The 23,032-nt window shown below is 36.2% G+C and overlaps 1 protein-coding gene across 2 annotated transcripts; it reads left to right on the plus strand.

Moving 5' to 3' along the window:
• The first annotated feature begins 868 nt into the window (after positions 1 to 868).
• On the plus strand, positions 869 to 8,703 carry LOC145141027 (ubiquitin C-terminal hydrolase 13-like). Of its 2 annotated transcripts, none has more exons than XM_079074386.1 (29): positions 869 to 1,110; positions 1,470 to 1,539; positions 1,695 to 1,842; positions 1,934 to 2,091; positions 2,191 to 2,456; positions 2,584 to 2,802; positions 2,881 to 3,105; positions 3,198 to 3,296; positions 3,489 to 3,598; positions 3,686 to 3,760; positions 3,847 to 4,072; positions 4,160 to 4,360; positions 4,586 to 4,708; positions 4,801 to 4,878; positions 4,994 to 5,082; positions 5,547 to 5,655; positions 5,762 to 5,830; positions 5,920 to 6,027; positions 6,119 to 6,174; positions 6,255 to 6,432; positions 6,499 to 6,600; positions 6,697 to 6,768; positions 6,859 to 6,924; positions 7,059 to 7,124; positions 7,447 to 7,530; positions 7,664 to 7,780; positions 7,839 to 7,913; positions 8,035 to 8,121; positions 8,236 to 8,703. In XM_079074386.1, the coding sequence occupies exons 1-29, from the start codon at positions 1,081 to 1,083 to the stop codon at positions 8,275 to 8,277; spliced, it is 3,348 nt and encodes a 1,115-aa protein (XP_078930512.1). In that variant the 5' UTR covers positions 869 to 1,080; the 3' UTR covers positions 8,278 to 8,703. The 2 variants fall into 2 exon arrangements, with proteins under 2 accessions (XP_078930512.1, XP_078930511.1); XM_079074385.1 differs by having other exon boundaries at positions 870 to 1,110; positions 7,447 to 7,533.
• The last annotated feature ends 14,329 nt before the right edge of the window (positions 8,704 to 23,032 follow it).

Below are 23,032 nucleotides of genomic sequence, written 5' to 3' on the forward strand. Positions count from 1 at the left end.
TAGCATAAAAAAACATATATATATCTTTATTTTTTTTTAAGTTTTTTTTAAAATTTATATTTTTTCTAACTTTATTAATGATAAACAATTTGAAAAAAAAATTACAAAACTTAAAAAAAAACGTTCGATGATACAAACATGATATTTTTGACAAATTTTTAAATAAAGATTTATTACAATAATAGTCGTTGAAGTTGTTTATATAAATATGAAAAAAAAATCATAATATATTCTTATATTTTTTTGCCAAATTTTGTAAAACATTATTTAATACAGTATCGTCAATTTTCTCAAGAAAATATTTATGCTACGTTTTTAATGGATTTAATTGAAAAAATCGAATTTTTTTCCATTCATTTATGTATCAAATTCTTTTATCACTAATTATAATGTTTAGTTATAACTTTGCAACCAAAGTTGTTGGTTTTTATCAAATATATACGTTAATTCATACAACTTTTATTTTTATTTTTTATACAATAATACATAAAAGTTGATCTAGATTCGTTAATTATTTATAAGAAAGTCATAAAAATTTTAAAAATCACTTTGAAGTTTAAAAAAACCAGTTTATTTAGATTTCAGTTTATTTTAGTAGCTCGCAGATGTTAAAAAAACAAACAGTCTTCTTTTTTCAGACTGCAGACGTTTGGTTCACCTCTATTACTGCAGAGGTTTACAGATGTGGTACGCAGACTGCAGACATTTTGCTTCAGAAAAAACAAACAACACCTTAGTACCCAACCAACGGATCGAACCTTGAACACCATAGAGAGGTGTAGTTTACCCTTTGGATGAGAGAAATTGACTACCACAAGGACCAACTAAACGAGGGCTATATTGCCATTTCGCCAAATACGTCCACCGAGACATGGCCACCCCACTATTTCGTCAAACAAACGTTCTCTGAACTTTCTCGGCTGCTCCCTCTTTTACATCTCCCAAAATACCCAAACTACCCTCAACCCCACCTAAACCAGCCTCCCCTTTTCCCTTTTCTCGATCGAACTTCACGTTTTCTGACCCCCTCCACGTCTCTCCGCCGATTTGCCGATCGAATTCCGCCACCAATCGACGTCGATGACTCTCATGACTCCGCCTCCCATTGATGTAACAACAACGATGTTTATATTTCTTATGCAAATATCTACACACACATACCCACTGATTTACAGTCATTCACGAACATGCACACGCAACACATAACTGTATAGGCGTATGCCTGTATCTCTATTTGCTGTTTTAAGTTGCTTAATTGCACTTTCTTGATCGGTTTATCGAGTTTCGATCTCTTAAATAATCGTTTCTGAATGTGAAATATGATCTAAAAGTGCTCATGTTTCGTGTCCTTCTTTTTACTATTTGTGGAAAATGCTCAATTTTTAGGGTTTTGAATTCCGAGGATCAGAAACTTCGGAATTAAATATTATCAGATCCAATTTGTTCATTTACGGAGTTCAATTTTGCAGCCGGAAGAGGAAGAGATGCTAGTCCCGCATTCTGAATTTGCTGCCACCGAAGGACCCCAACCAATGGAAGGTATTGCTGGCTGTCTTATTGGATTCCTTCTTTTCTTTTTGAATTTGCGAATATCCTGTTTATGCTTGTGCAGATATATGTTATTCCATCAATGGTTTGCATTTGTACTCTCTTTTTTAAGTAAATTAACTTGTGTAGCATCCGTTTTTTGTCAGTTGCACCTGCAGAAGCTGCCAATACAGTTGATGCACCAGCAGTTGATGATCCACCATCAGCAAGGTTCACATGGACTATAGAGAACTTCTCAAGATTGACTGGCAAAAAGTTGTACTCTGAAGTTTTCTTTGTTGGAGGATATAAATGGTATATCTTTATTCTCTTAAGAGTTTCAGTAATTTCAGACCAATACATGAAAGTGGCAATTGGTTTTTAATAAATTCTGTGCACCTGTCAGGCGAGTGCTTATATTCCCAAAAGGAAACAACGTGGACCATTTGTCAATGTATCTTGATGTTGCTGATTCCACATCATTGCCATATGGTTGGAGTAGATATGCTCAGTTCAGCCTAGCTGTGGTTAATCAAATTCATAACAAATTTACCATGAGAAAAGGTAACCCTTTCATGGAAATATACGAGCTCCAATGATTCGATTATAAAATGATTTTGGGATTGGTGATAGTTATGAGTTATGACTCTTTTGACCTTGCAGATACCCAACATCAGTTTAATGGGCGTGAAAGTGATTGGGGTTTCACATCATTTATGCCACTTAGTGACCTATATGACCCCAGTAGAGGCTATATTCTGAATGACACATGCATAGTTGAAGCTGATGTGGCAGTTCGAAGGGTTGTTGATTATTGGTCACATGACTCAAAAAAGGAAACTGGTTATGTTGGGCTTAAGAATCAAGGTGCTACTTGCTATATGAATTCTCTCCTCCAGACATTGTACCATATCCCTTATTTCAGGAAGGTTTGTAACCAACTATACCCCATTAACCTCTTTTCTATCAAAGATAGTATTCATAAGCTGCTACTAAATAGTAAATACTGATAACATGTTGAAGAAAGGACTTATATATATTTATGTTTTGAAACAGGCTGTGTATCATATGCCAACAACTGAGAATGATATGCCATCAGGGAGCATACCCCTGGCTTTACAGAGTTTATTTTATAAGCTTCAGTACAGTGACACCAGTGTAGCCACAAAAGAGTTGACAAAATCTTTTGGATGGGATACATATGATTCTTTTATGCAGCATGATGTTCAAGAGCTTAATAGGGTTCTTTGTGAGAAGCTTGAAGACAAGATGAAGGTATAGGTTTTTTCTTGTTATCTTTAGTTCTTTACTATCTGATCATACCTGATGATGTGGTTTTATTTTATTATGAAGGGAACTGTTGTGGAGGGTACAATTCAACAACTATTTGAAGGACACCATATGAACTATATTGAATGCATAAATGTGGACTACAAATCAACAAGGAAGGAATCTTTTTATGACCTACAGCTTGATGTGAAAGGGTGTCGCGATGTTTATGCTTCTTTTGATAAGTATGTAGAAGTGGAACGACTTGAAGGTGATAATAAGTATCATGCTGAACAACATGGGCTACAGGTTGGAATTGGATGAATATCTCCTAAATTTTTGTTTATATGTTATGTTTTAGCATTTTGTTTATTTGTTATCTTTTGGCATTTTGTTTACAGGATGCTAAAAAGGGTGTTCTGTTCATAGATTTCCCCCCTGTTCTTCAGCTCCAACTAAAACGTTTTGAATATGATTTCATGCGAGATACAATGGTGAAGGTCAGTTACATTTTATTTGCACAATAGCTACTTAATCCTGCATTATTTCCACTCTAACTTTATAAGACTAAAACTTTCATATGCTTCTTATATATGGCTGAAGAAGCATCAGTCACACTATTTCTGCCATATGCAAATCACACAAGTCAATTTCATGCATTCATCTATTTTTGAATTTATCCAAATTTACAGATAAATGATCGCTATGAATTTCCTTTGCAACTTGATCTCGATAGAGAAAATGGAAAGTATTTATCACCCCAGGCAGATAGAAGTGTCCGCAATCTCTACACTCTTCACAGGTATTTTTCTTTTTCTCTTTTATTAAATTTAACTTTCACATATTAAAATTTCCCACAACTTTTTTACTTATTTTTCTTCATTGTCAGTGTATTGGTTCACAGTGGTGGGGTCCATGGTGGACATTATTATGCTTATATCCGGCCAACCCTATCTGATCAATGGTATGGAAATATTCAGAGTAAAGTTCCCAAGTTATTTGTTAACTGCTTTAATACATATTTAAAATTCTTTATCATGTATTTTATAGGCTTAAGTTTGATGATGAACGTGTGACAAAAGAAGACATGAAAAGAGCATTAGATGAACAATATGGGGGAGAGGAAGAGTTGCCTCAAGCAAACCCTGGGTTCAATAACTCTCCATTTAAATTTACAAAATATTCAAATGCATACATGCTTGTGTACATACGCGAAAGTGACAAGGATAAAATAATATGTAATGTGGATGAAAAGGATGTAGCGGAGCACCTGAGGGTAAGATTGTCATTTTGTTGATATAGTTTTCGTACCCATGAAACTGTACTGATTACTGAGTATGAGATTCCTTAAATAATTTTTCAGATTAGATTGAAGAAAGAACAAGAAGAAAAGGAGCAAAAAAAGAAAGAGAAAGCAGAGGCACATTTGTATACTGTTATAAAGGTTGCTCGTGATGAAAACCTTCATGAACAAATAGGGAAAAATATATTTTTTGATCTTGTGGATCATGAGAAAGTTCGTAGTTTTCGTATCCAGAAGCAAATCTCTTTTGCCCTTTTCAAGGTACTAATACTATTACTATCCCTTCTTACTCACTAAATTACTAAATTGTTTGTTTCTATTTTTTCCTTGTTACTCACTAAATTATTAAGTCATGTATGCGTAAAGTGGTTGAATGGGTAGTGTTGTCTTTCTGGATAAAGTGCTGTATACATAACAATAATGTTTCTTTCTAATCTATACCGAATAAGTTGTGAATGGGACTAAATGACCATTTTACCCTTGCAGGAGGAAGTAGCAAAAGAATGGGGTATACCAGTGCAATGTCAACGTTTTTGGCTTTGGGCAAAACGCCAAAACCATACCTACCGCCCAAATCGTCCTTTGACTCCTCTAGAAGAAGCTCAATCTGTATGTGCTTTTGATATAAGTAATAAAAAATGTCCAAAAGTAAGGGCAAAATTGTCATTAACATGTCGAATTGAATCCAATATTGTTGTTAGGTTGGACATTTGAGAGAGGTATCAAACAAGGCTAACAATGCTGAGCTTAAGTTGTTCCTGGAGGTCGAACTTGGACAGGTAAAGATTTCATTTATACTTTTCTTATTCGATTATTATTTCTTAATATTTATATAATACTCAACTCAATATTACTATATTGTTAATTCTAATATTCACTCATTAATATATATAGGATCTACGCCCAGTTCCCCCACCTGCAAAAACTAAGGAAGAAATTTTACTTTTCTTCAAACTCTATGACCCTTTAAAAGAAGAGCTTCGGTATGCATTCTCTCTCTCTCTCTCTCTCTCTCTATGTATACACACACACACTTACACACTTCTAGTGGCTGTTTCTCTTTTTCCTATTAAGTCTTGTATGTGTAAAGTGGTTGAGTGGGTAATGATGCTGACAGTCTGGATAAAGTGTTTGTATACATAATGTCTGTTTCTTTTCTAGACTGAATAAACCATGTAGACGAGACTAAATGACCATTTTACCCTTGCATTCCAAAAAAACAAATTTCACAATATTCATCAATCCTAACAATATTAATGAATATTTACGTGAGAGAAATTGGGGGAAAAAAAAGAAGAGGGGTTAATGTCTTAAAATATTAAGCCAGGTTTTTTTGGCTTAACCCATTAAGTTATTCTGTCTAGATTAAGTAAAAAAGAAACAGACATATTTAGCTCAATAAGTCAAAAAGAAACAACCCTTGAATCTGGTTTAATGTGTTATCCAGGTATGTTGGAAGGCTGTTTGTGAAGAGTAGCGGAAAGCCAATAGAGATGCTGGGAAAGCTAAATGAGCTGGCAGGCTTTGCTCCCGATGAAGAAATAGAACTGTTTGAGGTCAGCCGTTCATTCAGTCCATTGTATTACTTATAATGCTATATATATATATATATATATATATATATATATATATGTTGTTTCCTAAATTACCCTCGTCATTCAGGAAATCAAATTCGAACCTAATGTCATGTGTGAACACATTGATAAGAAGCTAACATTTCGAGCTAGTCAGGTAAGTTTCCAAGTTGCTTTTTTTTTTTCATATAATTATTTATGGCAGTTTCTTGATTTAATTTAATCAATACTTTTTTGGTTTTATAGCTTGAAGATGGGGACATTATCTGCTTCCAGAAACCTCTCAAGGATGGAACTGTAAAAAACCGCTATCAAGATGTTCCATCTTTTCTGGAATACGTTCATAATCGCCAGGTATACTGTGAGACTTAAATTTACATTTTTCCACTTTTGCCCTTTTATATGTTTATGCATACATATAATAAGTATATAACATATTCTGTAGGTTGTACGCTTTCGTTCACTGGAGAAACCAAAAGAGGATGAGTTCTCATTGGAACTGTAAGTTTCCTAAGAATAAGATGTTAATTTCACAGAATTGGGTATTTTTTATTTAATGTTGTTGAGTTTGATTTGAGCAGGTCAAAACTTAACAATTATGACGATGTTGTTGAAAGAGTTGCTGGGCATTTGAAGTTAGATGATCCATCTAAAATCAGACTTACATCTCACAACTGTTATTCCCAACAACCCAAACCTCAACCAATCAAGTATCGAGGAGTCGAACACCTCTCAGACATGCTTGCTCACTACAATCAGGTACCTAAAATTTATTAATTAATTTGATTTCAATTTGCTCAATTATGTTTTTGTTGTGCTGCACAGACTTCAGATATTTTGTATTATGAAGTACTGGATATTCCTCTTCCTGAACTACAAGGCCTGAAAACCCTAAAAGTTGCTTTTCATCATGCAACAAAAGATGAAGTAAGTCTTGTTGACTTTTTTCATTTTGGTCTGTGTTTGTTTGACTTTCTATTTTGCTCTTGATATATATAATATTTTCCTTGTGACAACTACTAGGTAGTCATACATACCATTAGACTGCCTAAACAAAGCACAGTGGGGGATGTGATTAATGATCTTAAGACCAAGGTAGTAATTAACTTAAACTAACAAATTCAATTCATATTATTATTGTTATTATATCTTCTATGGTTGAGTGGTGAATGTATGTTGAAACAGGTTGAGCTGTCTCATCCAGATGCAGAGCTTCGTTTGCTTGAGGTTTTTTACCACAAGATTTACAAGGTATTAATAGGTTTTGGAGTTTGGACATGTATAATGTATTGGTTTTGGAGTTTTTGAATTTTGATAATGGGTATAACCGTCTTTTTACTTCCATCAATTTATATATTTATATATATATATATATATGTATGCAGATTTTCCCCTTGAATGAAAAAATCGAGAACATTAACGATCAATACTGGACGTTACGTGCTGAGGAGGTAACTTCAAACTTTATGCTTACTCCTTGTTAATTTCATGTCTTTTTGAGTATATTACATTTTTGGTCCCTGAGTATACCTGATTTTTTTTTTTGTTTAATTTTGAACCTAGAAAGTTTGCTTTTGCAAATTTGGTCCTTATTTGAGGTTTTTATAACGTTTTTGGTCCTTGTTCAAAATACAATGAGTATACGTTTGGGACCAATATGCAAAAATTAGGTATATAACTAGTCAAGTTGAAGTTACTACTGGGAACAGGGATGAAAAATGTAATTTAGTCTATTTATTTAAATAAAGGTTTTGAGGCTATTTTTAATTACAGATTCCAGAAGAGGAAAAAGAGTTGGGTCCTCAGGATCGTTTAATTCATGTGTATCATTTTATGAAAGACGCTTCTCAGAACCAGGTGGTAAGTATTTTGTATTTTTCTTTCTTTTGTGTGTTGCTATGTTACTCTATTAATTAATAAATAATAAATAATAATAGTATAGTATGATATGACGTTTATATTTATTAATTTTGGTATGAACATTGAACAGCAAGTTCAGAACTTTGGGGAACCTTTTTTTCTTGTTATCCGAGAGGGTGAGACATTAGCTGAAGTTAAAGTACGCATTCAGAAGAAACTACAAGTTCCAGATGAGGAGTTTTCTAAGGTATTATTTATTTATTTATTTATTTATTATTTTGGTTTCTGACTCCTTTCTGTATCAGTGGAAGTTTGCATTTCTGTCTTTGGGTCGTCCTACATACCTTTTGGATTCTGATGTTGTCTCAAGCCGCTTTCAGGTTACTACTTTTTTTTTTTTTTTAAAAAAAAAAAAAAAAAAAAAAATAATGTTTAAAAAAATATGTGAGAAAATCAAATCATGGCAAACTTGTAAATTTTAATGGATGGTTTTGGTTTCAGAGAAGAGATGTTCATAGTGCTTGGGAACAATACTTGGGATTGGAGCACTCTGACAATGCATCCAAAAGGTCATATGCTGCAAATCAGGTAAAACCAATAATAAATTTCTATTTAAAAAAAAAAAATAGAAAATGAAACTACATTATTGCTATTTCACCATGTAAGTAAGTAATCTCAATACTTGGTTTATTTAATATGCAGAATCGACACACATTTGAGAAGCCAGTTAGAATCTACAACTAGCTTAGCTGAAAAGCGTGTCAAGTTGTAATAAACCTTTTGGAGGGGAGAAAAAAAAACATGTTAAAAGAACACACAAAATATGATTGAGTCATGTCCCTTATTGTTATCGTAAATGTGCATCTTTTTTTTTTTTTTCTTTTTTGTTGAAAAGGTTTGTTGTGTTTGTTTTTCTTAATTTGTGTAGCATCCCTGTATGTGGGCTATGGGGTGATGTAGTTTTTACTTCACTTTACCATTAGCTGATGTTTCTCTCATTCTCCATTATTGTACCTTAGAAGAATATGCATAAGATTTTGAATTTGGGATGTATAGAGGTATAGATGTGTCGTGTCATGTGTGTGTTATTCAACTTAAACTTTTTAAAACTTGTTTTTCTTTTCTTTTTCTTTTTAATATTTTATTTCATAGATTATTGTATTGTTGCCATTTCATTTCACCGAGTATATTAGTGTTGGGATTTCTGTGTAACCATTGGTACAACATAAGAACAAAATATCAAGGGGAAAAAAATAATCATAGGTGTCATAATTTTTTCCCCCATAATATGATAAAAAAGAAATTAGTAATTACGATTTCATTAAATATGAGAAATTGGATTAGATTACATTTTAAAGTCAATATTTTTGTTCTTTCTTTTTACTAAAGCAATTGATAATAAATTTATTCTTTAACATCTATAAGTGTTTTTTGTTTACGTTACAAATCAAAACATCATTTGTAAAATCGTTACATATTTTATTATGCAAGTTGATTGACAAAGTTTTATCGACTAAGAACATCTTTCAAGTGTTGCAGACCAATATGATGCACCCTTTAAAACCATTTTGATAAATATCTCAAATTAGCAAATTATCTCATGAACAATTCCAATAAATTTTTACTTCATACTTCCAAATCTATCGACATATCTCAAAACTATTATCATTTATTCATTTTGGATGCTTCATTAGAATCGTCAACTAATATAACAAACACAAACTTACAAGTTTCATCATAAATGGACTTAATTATCTCTTTAAAAAAGCATTCAACAGTATTTTTTTTGAATATTTGGAGACATCAATTTATTATTTCTGAAAGTCTTTTCTAAAGCAACATTTTAAATGCTCTCACCATGTTCTTTAAATAAAGATAATGCTTCAATGAAAAGTCTTCTACAAAAGAGCCATCTAACTCATCATGACCACCGAATGATATCATATTTGTTAATAAAATTCTACAAGTACCCATTGTAGCACGTAATCGAAATGCACAATTACCCTTCTCAAGTTTAGACTGTTTAGTTTGTTTATGATAGGCTACAGTAATAGATTGAGATTTCTTACTGATTTTTACATTTTTACTTTTTTTTTTTTAATCAACATTATCCACGTTAGCAAACTTTTTTTTACTCCAAGTGTTCCAATGCATCTCTCCCACCTTGCTCTCTAAACAAATAACACAAACAATAAGATTTGTTCATTTTTATAGTATTCTAACCAATCAAATTCATCAACTAGTTCCACAACAAAATTCATTGTCATACTTGATTAAGATGTCAATCTAACCCCATAAAATCATTAAAATACATGTTTTTATAAAATCCATTTTATTTCATCGATCATATATCCCCAAACATAGGAGAAACACATACCAAGCCTTAAAATCTCGCAATGGCTTTTATTATCAAGCAACACTTGTTTTAAGGCAATTTCATTAAATCATTGTACATATTATTCATAAATAACGTTTACTTAATGACATACACACATATTAGTGTAGTATTTTTTATGTTCCTTACAAAAGAAATAAAAATGTAAAACTTTTTTGTGTACTGACAAATTTACTTCATATAATGCAAAAATATTTCTCATATACTGCGAAAATCATTTTTTTTGTGAAGTTTTTTGCTGTAGAGATTTTCAGAAACTCTTTTTCAAACAAAAATAGATTTTGTAGTGTGATGAATGAAATTTTTGGAAATTCCGAAGAAATAATCATACTTCATACTTTACTATAAAAGAGACATTTTTACTTGTATTGTATTTATTTGAAATGTAACGTCCCATTTTCACAACAAAAAATTTCCGTTTTTATTAAGGTAAAACTTCTCAATTAAAAATTCATTTTAAGAAAACCATTTGTTCCGAATTACATTTATCAAAAATCAGAGTAATATAAATAACGCGGAATCCTCAATGCTGTTAATGCATGTGTATAGTCCCGCCTTCGCCTTCCCACGATCACCGATAGAACCTGGAACATAAACAAATGGGTAAGTACAAAGCTTAGTGAGTTTCCCCCAAAATACCCCATACAACAAACATACTAGCATACATATCGGGTCCACAATCATCAGATTGGATTACCTTAGCCCAATCAGTCATCGGACTGAAATGCCAACATGCAACGGGTCCAATCAGTCATCGGGCTGGAATACCCTGTGTTTGTTGGCCTGCCACACAACAGGACCGCCTCAACCTCATCCGCCACCATATGTCGACATATAAACAATCAAGGATCAAGTAGGCACATAATATAGACAATTATCAATCATACAACTCACTACCGCCTATTATTCCTCTCACAACACACTGCTCCGCTACCAGCTAACCTTTATGGAATGCATAACCATAAGTAATCAGAGGTGAGATATCCACCTGAACAAATGATCATTCTCTAGAGCCGCAACCAAACAAGAAACATGCAAGAAAGCCTAGATCAAAAGTTCTCAGGCTATCCTACATGCCTACCAACAACCCTTAAGGCACTCCACTAGGCGATAACCAACCTTGTAACACCCCGTTTATTAAATAAATAAATAAACAAATTAATGAATGAATAGTAGCCCTAAAATCAATAATTATATAGCAAGGTGTTGGTCTCGAGGAGCTAACTGTCACAATTTTAGAAGTCGGGGGTTAAAAGTGTAAGTTTCAGATTGGTTTCGTAAATATTTATGAAGACAAGGACTACTTGGTAAATTATTGGGACTTAATTTGAAGAGATTTTGGGGGTTAAGGGGCTGAATGGTAACATATGGACTTCATTTGAGAATAATTTGTAGATAAGGGACTGTTTGGTAACTGTTGGACTTATTATGAAAAGAATTATAGGAGCAGGGGTATAATGGGTAAATATGGGAGCTGTTTCAAAATTATTTCAGGAGGGAGGGACCATAGTTGTCATTATGGGATAAAATTATATGGGGCTCGGGGTATATAAACCTGTCACCCCGGTAAACCCTAACCCTAAAGAACATGTCTCAACCGCCAACCTCCATTCCTCACTCTCAGACGCCGCCACCATGGTCGGAGCCGGGAACCACCAGTCGAGTATTACCGCCGCTATCTCTGGCCGATGGCGCCACTGCTGCTGCCATTCCCACCCGACGACAATACCATCGGACTTCCGCCATTCTTTTCCTTCTCCTTCTTCAGTCGCTGCCATGTGAGGCCCTATCCACCACCCGCTACTTCGCCATCGGAGCGCCACCATCACTGCCGAAGTACCATTGTCGCCGCTGCTGTTGAGGCTGAGGACGAAGGCCTACGATGGGACGTCAGGAATGAAGAAGAACAAGCCACCAGTCGCCGTTAACGCTGGCTGTAGCGCTGCTGCTCCATCGCTGCCCGATTCCACCGGCTGTTACTCGAGTCACTGCTCCGACTATCCCACTGCCGCCGTAAGCGCCACTGTTGTCGTCGTTTTGTGCTACTGTTGCCGCCGTACGCCACCACTTGGGTGGCCGAGTCCTTTGTGAAAACAAAACGTGTGTGTGTATTTCTGTTACGAGTATGTGTTGCGTGTGGGGATGTTTGGCCGAAAATTGCGAGAAAAGCCACCGCCACCATGTACCACCACCGGACACTACAAGGGTGGCTGTGTGTGTGTGTGTTTATTCGGGATTTTGTGTTGTATGATGTAATCGGTGACATAATAATTAAAGAAAACTCATAACCACCACCGTGACGTGGTGGCTGCCGCCTCGTGCCGCCACCAGCCAACGGGTTGGGTGGCGGTGTGATTTGGCTTGTGTTTAGACTGCTTTTGGGATGTTTGGACAAAATTTTGGACTAGAACCATATCCACCACCGTGAGGTGGTGGCCGCCGCCGTTGACAACCACTACCAAAGGTGGTCGTGGGTGGTGCCCGACTTGTTTAACCCTAGTTGACCTAATGAAACCCTAATTGATCTAAAGACTTAGCTTTTGGGCCTAATTGGGTTGAAAACCCTAATTAGGGTTTAGAAAACCCTAATTTTGGATATATGGGTTTTGGAGTGTCGGGACCCGCATTTTGGATGACCGGACTGGGATTATGTATTAAGCCCGACCACACTGCATGATTGACTTAGAAGATTGATGGACTTAATGGATTAAGTCCTTAATGGGTTAAGTAAGAAACACTTAACCCTAATCGTCATTTTATGTGGAAACCCTAATTTCACGTGGGCTTTGAGTTGGGCCTTTCTATTGGGCTTTGGTGATTGGGCTATTGATGGGCCACCCAAGAACAATCATATGGACTAAGAATATATGGATGGGCTTTAGGGTAAGGCCCATGTGAGGGTTTGGGCCCAATTTTCCGTCCAATTTGGAAAATTGGGCCATAGGTGGGCCATAATTGGGCCTTTATGATTATGAGATATTGGGCCATTAGAATGATAAATGTTTGGATTGGAATGAATGGTTGGGCCTTAGGGTAAGACCATGTAAAGGTTTGTGCCCAATTTGGAAAATTGGGCCATATGTTGGGCTTTGATTCATAGTTTGGCTTTTGGGCCTTTGGATTGGGCCTTGAGTTGAATCAAGCTAAGATGGGGGTAAAGTAGTCTTTTACCCCAAGCATGGACTTATGGATATGTGTTGGAACCCAATTATTACTTGGGTGTTATTTTGATGTTGACAGTTCGGGAATCTGTCATCCAGCAACTAGAGTTTTGTCCGCGGGACTTCAGCAGTGCGAGGTGAGTTGCCTTCCAGTAGCAGTGAGTCTAAGGCACCAATGCCGACCCACTAGTAGGAGTTTATAGTAGAGATAATTGTCTTTGTGATAATTGTCTGGTGTGCCACTATCTGTTGTGATTTATGTGCTTATGTGCTATGTTATTATGTGGTAGTGGTAGGGGTGAAATAAACCGAGTATCCTGTTGATAGAGACCGAAGGGGTAGGTCGGGCACCTAGATATGCTTGACAGTATATTCATGTATGTTATGCTATGTTATTATGTGGTAGTGGTAGGGGTGAAATAGCCCCCGTTATCCGGTTGAAACAGACCGAAGGGGAGGCCAGCACCCAGCTATGTTAGGCGGTTATCCGGTTGAAAGAGACCGAAGGGGAGGCCAACACCCATATATGCTAGGCAGTTATCCGGTTGAAACAGACCGAATAGGAGGCTAACACCCATATATGCTAGGCAGTTATCCAGTTGAAAGAGACCGAAGGGGAGGCCAGCACCCAGATATGCTTGGCAATGTATATGTTGTATGGTATGTGGTATGATGGGGGAACTCACTAAGCTTTCTGCTTACAATTTACAGTTTTGGTTTCACGTACTTCGTTTTCAAAGGAAAGGAGCCGGTTCGATCGCAACGCATCACACTATGATTTTCCGCACATGAGATCTTTGAGATTACACTCTGATATTGTTTTATGATAACATGTTTTGATTATTGACACTTGGGTTTTGACATGGGAAGTCCTTATGAATGTTTTTATATTGTTGGTTTTATAATAACTTAATTAAAGATGAAATTTTTGGTCTTGAATTTTGGGATGTTACAAACCTATTGGTATTCTAACCAACACACCACTACCGCTCCATCCTATCATACAAGGATATATGTACATAAATCTAGCATATCACTACAGCACAACAACGTCCCATACACAAGGATACATAACCAACATTCCAAGGAATACATAACCATATGTAGTTGGGTTGGTTGTCTTAAAGGATTAAGACATCAACTTATTGGATTTAGAGACTGATGGAGTACGCCGGGCGTACTCCTGGCTACACGCAGCATAGCCTGATCCTCCCCCGATGCATGTTGACATTGTTGTACGCCCAACGTATGGAGTGGTACGCTCAGCGTACGCGCTGAGTGTTGACTTTCGTTGACTTTGACCCTTGGTCAAGTTTTAGGGTTTTTGGACCATGAGAAGGGCAAAATGCTCCTTTTTCCCTTAGAAGGTTTAGTCGTGGGATTTGGACTCGCAAGTGAGGTTTTGACCTTAATTATTAATAAGGGTTAATTCATTTCACTACAAGAAAAAGACCCTTTTACGACGCCCAAACCACGACACTCCTTGATTTATGTTACGCAAAAGTGTGTGACATTAAAAAAGTGTCATCTCTTCAAAAAATTTAAGGATCTAGGTCACGCATTATTGCGCGCCCTTAAATTAGTGTCTAAACAAACAAAAAAAAACATGGAGGGCACCTATAATAAAAAGCGTGTCGTCTAAGGATGTTGCTTTATAAATTTTAATGGAACGCGCGTTCCAAACTTTAATAGCTAAGCGGGAAACAAAATCCCCAAAAATTAGAAAACCCCGCTTTGTTCTCATCTTCCTTCGTTTCTACTTGTCTCTGATTTCCCACAGATAAATCAAAACAACATACAAACGAAGAACCCTAAAATCCCGATTCTCTCATTTTCTATCGACTTAGTATGTGCTCGGGTTTTTGGTGATGATCGACGGGTACGAGACATAATAGAAAAACCAAAGTGGCTATTACAAAGGGTTGAAATTATATGGAATCGTTTGGAGATGATGGAGTTTAGCTTTCACATTCGTCAAATCTTAAGGCGGAACAAGATTGTTGAGATTGAGGGTTTTTTGCTCCCAAAAATAGACCTTACAAAATCATTGCGATTGAGGGCTCTATGACGAAGAACTAGGGATTCTAAGCCCAACAAGGTTTCCTCCTCTCCTTAATTCACGTTTTCAAAAGCATCAAGAAGTCGTATGGTTGATATTAGCTTCAGGCAGTCTTTCATGTTTGCGTCTTCTGCCCAAACCCTTCGATGATGGAGCCGCCATATACTTGGATTACGATAACTAAACCTCCACAGTAAGCCCTAGTACTAGTTATTTCTTACTTCTAATGCATCCTCCTTTAACCCTAGTTTTCTATTTAGTTTTTACAGCCTTTGCTTCGTCATCACTTCCATCTCCCATGGTCACCTCTTTTCCATCTTCCATCATTGTCCGAAGATGTCATCATTGTTCCTCCCGCGGTCTCTTCCATCAGGTAAGTTGTTGGACAATCTCAGCTACTCATTCTCGACTACCTCTATTCCTGCTCTCTTTTTTTCTCGAATTTTCTTCTCTGTTCTCCCTTTTCTGTTGAATGATGTTTCTATGTTGAGAATACTTCCATTGATTCCATAAATTAGAGTTTTTTTATGGGTTACACCCTATTCCCGAGTCTCAATTAACAAGATTAGGTAATATGAAAGAGTGAAATAGTATTGGCTATATATGTTTGATACAGACTAATTCTTTTCTTTCTTTGTTTGATTGCGTGACTTGCATATAAGATTCATGGGAAAATGGGAGAAGGTGAGTACAATTTATGAACAAATTACATCTAATTGTTTGTAATATATCATTAATTATATTGACTAATCTGATTGATTCATGTATCATTCAGGTACACAAAACATACTTCTCGTGTCTCCAGAGTATGTGAAAGTGCCCGATTACAAGGTATGATTACAAGTCATGTCAAACACTTTCTTAGGTGTTTTATTTAATAGGATGGACACAATTCCCACTTTTAAAAATCCCAATCTCGGCACCAACACACAACCATAACCATTGTAGTTCTACATTGCCTCAATCCCAGCCTCTGACATCTTTATAAATTGAAAAGATTACAATTCAATTTGTGATGGTATGGAAGATTACAAAAATAGTGAACAAATCTGGAAAACTGAAGACTTTACATCTGTATCAGAAAGATTAGAGAGAACCAGATATAAATTACAGTTGGTCAAGGTTTTAGTGTGGGACGGGTGTTACCTGTATCCGAAAATAAGAGAGAACGAGTTGAGTTGAGTTGAGTTGAGGGAGAACTAATGTAGAATAGATGATGCAAGATCAACAAACCTGATCGCAATGCCACGAAGGGAGCTCGGGCTGCTCGATTACAACGTAACAAAATGGTAATTTGATTATCTTAATGGAACTTGCCATATATTAATGTTCCTTTTTGAATTGAATCATAAATAATGACTTAATAAAGAAAGTCTGGGGAATTAGGCTTTACCCATTAATTCCCGACTTTTTACATATTTGCCCCTATTGATTGTTTGGTTTGAATGATGTAGATGAGAGAGCAGAAGAGAGCTGCCCTTTTTGAAAGAGAAAAGGACTACAAGTGCAACAATGTGAATATTTCTGGTTCCAGTTCCATCTCTATTTTGCAACTTTATGTTTGTCATAAAGTTTGTCAAAGGTATAGATAGATACTTAACTGACACAATTACATGACCAATTCTGCAATTTCTTGGCAATTCAAGCACTGATAAAAGAAATAAATAGTTTATACGAAAGTACACACATCTTAAATATTTGGACTAATAACTGTTGAATACTTGTTTCTAAATTTATCAGTGATTTTTTTATATCACAAAGAGTCAATCTGTCTTGTTGGAAAATTATTTAAGTAATATTTCATCATAGATTCATCGGACCTTCGTGTAATTATGCTAATTTGACAGTTAGATTATTTTAATCAAAAAATTAGTTGCAAGTTAAGAACTAGTCAGAAGATATATAGAAATCTATACATGAAAATGAAAGCATATCATTATATTGCTACAATATATCACTCAGCTACTACTTAAACTAATAAATAACTTTAAAGATAATGATTTCATTTAAGAATTCCTTTTCAGGAGGTAGTTCTTGCAGAGATAGAAATGAAAGCATCTCAACAAAGAGTTCAAAATGGAAGAAAGAGAGAAGTCAAACATGGCATAAAAACGCTCCAAAAGCTGATGAACAATATCAGTAATGCTGAAACTGCCCTCAAACTGGTCTTCAGTGAGATCCCACATGTTGAGGCTGTCATTTTGGTTCTTGGAGGTAGTCCTGCTCGACCTCAACATGCATATGAGCTTGTCAAAAGTTGAATAAAATAAAAAAAATAAACAAGGGTAATATTGTAATAGGGAGGGTCTTAATACATAATATGTTGTCACAGGCTGCAAGAGATGCTGGAGCTCTTAGAGAAGCTAATGACAAACTGGAGAAGTGAGTTGAAGAGCTGACATGGAGATTAGACTTTGAAAAGCATTTGAGGGTATATTTTTTTATATTTCTTGTATCTAATTAGTTTGTAAATTTTTGTTACAACTTCTATTGATTTGTTTTATCTTTCCATGTAACGATTATTTGTATGCCATTAAATTTTATGCAATGGATTGTATTTTTTTGTATGTGATATTTTATTTTCTATTATGAGACATTAAATACAAATTTAATTTGAAAATTAGTAAATCTATAAATAATATTTTTTTAAACATATAAAATTATGATACGCAAAAATGTGTGTCATCTTCATTTATGACATGACCTTTCTTGACAGGGGCTTTAATGATACGCAATGCGAGTTGTAAATGCGCGTCGTAAGGTTACGACACGCAAATGCGTGTCATCTTCATTTATGACAGGGCCTTCCTTGATACACAATGCGTATCGTAAACGCGCGTCATAAGTAGACGACACGCAAAAGCGTGTCGTCTCTCGTTATGACAGGGCCTTTCTTGACACGCATTTGGGCGTCGTCTGAGCCTTTTACGACACGCATTGCGCGTCGTAAAAGGCTGTTTTTCTAGTAGTGTTTGTTGACTAGGCGGAGTCTAGATCCGGCAGTTCGGGTGCTAGGTTTTCGTGTCATCAGTATCAGGTGAGTCTCCTCACTTACGCTTACATGTATGGTAGGATAGTTGTATTTATGATGACCAACTGAGTCTAGCTGTTATGTTATGTTATGATAATTATATATGACTGAGGCTGCTGATAGCCAACCAGGGTTGCTGATAACCCACCGGGCATGTTGTTAGCTCACTGAGATTGTTGATAGCCCCCAGGGTTGCGGATAACCCATAACTGTTTATTTATATTGTGTTATATGTGGTATCTTGGGGAACTCACTAAGCTTTGTGCTTACAGTTGTTGATTTATATGTGGCAGGTACTTCGTAGGACCACGGGAAGGGAAATGTCTGATTGTACACACGCACTGAGGAATTTACTACTGGTATGAACTCTGATAATTATGATACTGGTTGTTTTGGGAAAATCATGTATACTATGATTTTTGGTAATTTAAAAATGAAAAATTTGGTCTAAAATTCGAGGTGTTACAATTTAGTATCAGAGCTCTGGTTTGAGGGATTTGGATGAACCTCTGGGTGAATCCAAACTCAAACTAAGGATCTGAAATTTTTTTAAGAACTTAACAAGAAATGAAGACTTTTACAGGATAAAAAACCAGAGAAGTAGTGCGTACAATCAAGCAACGCTCGAGCGGTAGTTTCCCAAAATACCTCAATTTATATTTTAAGTAGTGCAGAGCATATATGTTTATATTATGAGCTGATAGAATTGCATGCTAGCTAGAGGTAGGCTAAGGAATCTTGCAAAGTTAGTGTGAAATGTTGTCTGATTTGTGATGTGTTAGCCTAGGAGTTCATTCTTGTGAGATTGAATTTGTCTTTACTATTTGCTTAGTGTATGCTACATAGTTGTACTGTAACACCTATAAAAAAATCATGCCAAATTTAAACTTTTAAAAAAATTTCAAAACCATTAATCATTACAAAACTTGTTTTCAAAATGTATAATATCAGAGTATCCCAGAAACATAAACATAATTATGAGGAACTGTACAATCACGCCTTTGCCTTCCCGCGATCACCTGATGTACCTGAAACAATAAACTGAAACTGTAAGCCCGATGCTTAGTGAGTTCCCCCAAAATACCGATACACTGCACATAACACATATACAAATAACATCATGTATTGGGTCCACAGCTTTACAGACTGGATTTGTAACGCCCGCAGATCCGGGCTAGTCAATTTAGAGACAATGAGCATCAAAAATGAGTTTTTTTATGGAAGATTATTTATAAGGATTAATCTTAACCAAGTTGTAGTATATGTTACAAGGGTTCCGTACATATAAAGAACGCCGAAATCCGAGTTATAACGAAGAAGTTATGGCCCGTCGAAGTTTTACGGCAAAACCGGCACGACACCGGGAGACGTAAATAGTGAATTTACGGTAGAAGACTTTTTAGCCTTAGTAATCTAAACGAAAGTCATAGAATATGTTAAACCGAGAGCTTCCATAAAAAGAACGCCCAAATCTGACTTCGTATGAGGAAGTTATGAATTTTCTAAGATTTGACATAGCAGTGCACGACCCGAAACTCGAATTTTAGTTCGAGCGGTTTTTGGCCTACGCGACCTAAATGAGAGTTGAAGATCTCATTAATAGGAACTCAACGGTAAAAAGACAGACGAAAACGGAGTCCGTATGTAGAAGTTATGAATTTTACGCGGACATTTAACAGTATAATCTCCTCCTACTGTTAAATTTAAGATCGGTCGAGAATTAGCCGACGGAGTCTAAATGAAAGTTTTAGATATTGTTTTTACCTACGCGTGTATATAAAGAATGTCGAGAGTAGAGCTCGTATGTTAAAGATATGGACGAAACTTGGTCTCTACTCTTCGAGCGCGATAAATTCGATACAGTTTTGTAAATCTAAGATAGAATAAGAATTAGCTGATGGCGTCTAAATGAAAGTTGTAGTACTCGTAAATACCAACGCGTGTATATAAAGAACGTCAAAAATGGAGTTCGTATGAACGAGTTACAAATTATAATAGCATATTTACGTATTAAAATAAAGTATAAATCATATATACGTACACATATATATACAAATGTATATATCATTAGAAAGGTATCGACGATGCAGTTATTATAAGACTAGTGTTAAGTACTTTTGACATTAGTTTAATACAAATATCGTTAAATCTATTTAAAATTGTATTATGAAGGGGTGTTTAGTCGTTTATATAACTATAAGGCCATTAAGTAATTATGGAGGGTAGTTTTTGTAAATTCAATTACTATAAATAAGAGGCTTGGGCTCTCATATTTCTTACACCATTCTCTTGATTCAAGAGTCTATCTCTTCTTATCCCCCGAGCATTTCGGTCCCTCGTGATTCGACTTCTCTTTCTGTAGTTTTAGTATAGTAAGGTGAGCGCTGAAGCGTTGCACGAATAGGGTTGTTGGATTTCAGAAGTGTCGTTATAATATATTTTTAACTACTCGCGGTACGGGGAATCTGGTTTAAAGGGCCACATAGGGTTGTTGGATTTCAGAAGTGCTATATGCCAAAATGGTCCTGCCCTCCGGTGTTTTATGTCTGCCCCTGTCTGTACATAGTGGTTGGAAAGTATTGTTTAAACGCTTATATAATAATAGTAATAATAAGACTAATAATTAGTTACGGTAAATATTAGACTAAAATCTAGTGGTAATAATACTAGGTTTCGTCGAAGGAAATTATTTTAAAGTAAACGAAGCGCTGTCCGAGTACCGAGTCACCACCTTATCAAGTGAGTGCATAGTCTCTTTCATCTTACACATAGATATGAAGTATTTAATATAAATTACGTGCTATGTGTGCATATTGTCTGAATATTTGCTGTCTATGCTGGGTGAAATATTTTTTTATACATGTTTTAAATGTTTTAAACTGTATATGTATTTTATATCTACAAAATGTGTTGGGTAAAACATGGGTAGATGAAATAGTTGTTGTGTGATAACACGATGAAAGACCTCAAGGTTGACAGTGATCTAATAATCTAGTGGAGTATAGATGACGACCACAGACTATACTAGACAGTCCAGTGGAACGCTAGCAGGCTCGTAACCTGTAGGTGTTCTTGAATTAGGTGCTCATTAGGTATTTTTGAACTGAGTGTGTTCACCAGGTGTTTTGAACTGAGTGTGTTCACTAGGTATTTTTGAACTAAGTGTTCACCAGGTATTTTGAACTGAGTGTGTTCACTAGGTATTTTTGAACTAAGTGTTCACCAGGTATTTTGAACTGAGTGTGTTCACTAGGTATTTTGAACTGAGTGTGTTCACTAGGTATTTTAGAACTAAGTGTTCACCAGATATTTCAGACTACGTGTTCACCAGTTGTAATCCATAAACCCTGGTAACGATGGACTTTGTGCCTATTCCATAGGATAATCCTTAGGAATGAATGAACGAGAAATTGTTGATTCTTAGGGTAGACCCTTAAGAGTAAAGAAGATAATATGGATGGGTAATTGGGTTGATTGTTTGGTGTTTAAACATAATAATTATATTATTGTGGGTTGAAAACCCTATGTACTCACCAGGTTTCCCAACCTGACCCACTCAAGCTTATTTGTATCACAGGTGTCGATACGAAGCTACTTTACACTGGGAGATTTAAAAGAGATGTAGATCACTAGTGTAAATGAATGTAAGTTCTGTTTATGCTTATGTTTCTGTATTGACGATGACATCCCAAGGTTTTAAAAGGAATAAAAATACATTCCTTCGGAAATGCTTTTGATAATGTATTTATCATGTTTTTCTAGGAACAAATTCCGCAACATTTTTATTAAAAAGAGATACTCTGATTTTATAAAGCATAAACAAAATCGGTCTTTTCTGGCCGTGAAAATGGGGATGTCACAGGATTACCCCTGGGCCCACAGTGTGAATATGGATTGCCTTCCGGGCCCACAGCTCACATCTGGATTGCCACCGAGCCCACAGTATGAGTCTGGTATGCCCTACCCGGCCCTCAGCTCGTATCTGGAATGCTCCCGAGCCCACAGTACGAGTCTGGCATGCCCTACCCGACCCTCAGCTCGTATATGGAATGCTCCCGAGTCCTCGGTATGAGTCTGGCATGCCCTACCCGGCCCTCAGCTCATATCTGGAATACTCCCGAGTCCTCAGTATGAGTCTGGCATGCCCCGCCCGACCCTCAACTCATATCTGGAATACTCTAGGGTTTGTTGGCTACCGCACAGAGCAGTACAACCTCAACCCAACCCACATAATATGTCGACATATAACATAACTAATGCACATACAGATAATCACATAATAGTACAGGTACTCCTACAGTTCTACCAAACTAGCATGCAAAACTAACTCATACTCGACATAATACCAACTGCTAGGATAACATATCCAATGGGCCGGCATTGGTGCCTTCGAGCCCTTAGTATAGTGAGGATAACTCACCTGGCACTGCTGAAGTCCCGCGGATGAAACTCCAGCTGCTGGTTGACAGATTCCCGAACTGCCAACATCAAACAATACCCAATTAATAATTGGGTTCTAAGCCCAAGGTCCAACTCACACTCCAAAGGCCCAATAGTCAAGTAATGGGCCAAAGCCCAACATATGGCCCAATTTTCCAAATTGGGCCCAAACCTCTGCATGGTCTTTCCTTAAGGCCCATCCAATTGTTCTAGTCCAACCTCTTGGTATTCCCATGGCCCAATATCACATAATCACCAAGGCCCAGTTATGGCCCACCTATAGCCCAATTTTCCAAATTGGGCCCAAGTCCTTCACATGGGCCTTACCCTAAAACTCATCTAATTATTTTGGTCCATTTACTTGTTCTTGGATAGCCCATCAATAGTCCAACCACCAAGGCCCAATAGGAAGG

Source organism: Lactuca virosa, chromosome 9 (genome assembly GCF_052849685.1).
Source record: "Lactuca virosa cultivar CGN04683 chromosome 9, Lactuca_virosa_CGN04683_v6, whole genome shotgun sequence".
Taxonomy (NCBI): domain Eukaryota; kingdom Viridiplantae; phylum Streptophyta; class Magnoliopsida; order Asterales; family Asteraceae; genus Lactuca; species Lactuca virosa.

Excerpts from the sequence above, each read along its gene's own strand:
- LOC145141027 (XM_079074385.1), top strand. The coding sequence starts at position 1,081 with ATGACTCTCATGACTCCGCCTCCCATTGAT. Across the intron at positions 5,656-5,761 it reads AAGAAATAGAACTGTTTGAG|GAAATCAAATTCGAACCTAA; the intron begins GTCAGCCGTTCA and ends CTCGTCATTCAG. Across the intron at positions 5,831-5,919 it reads TAACATTTCGAGCTAGTCAG|CTTGAAGATGGGGACATTAT; the intron begins GTAAGTTTCCAA and ends TTGGTTTTATAG.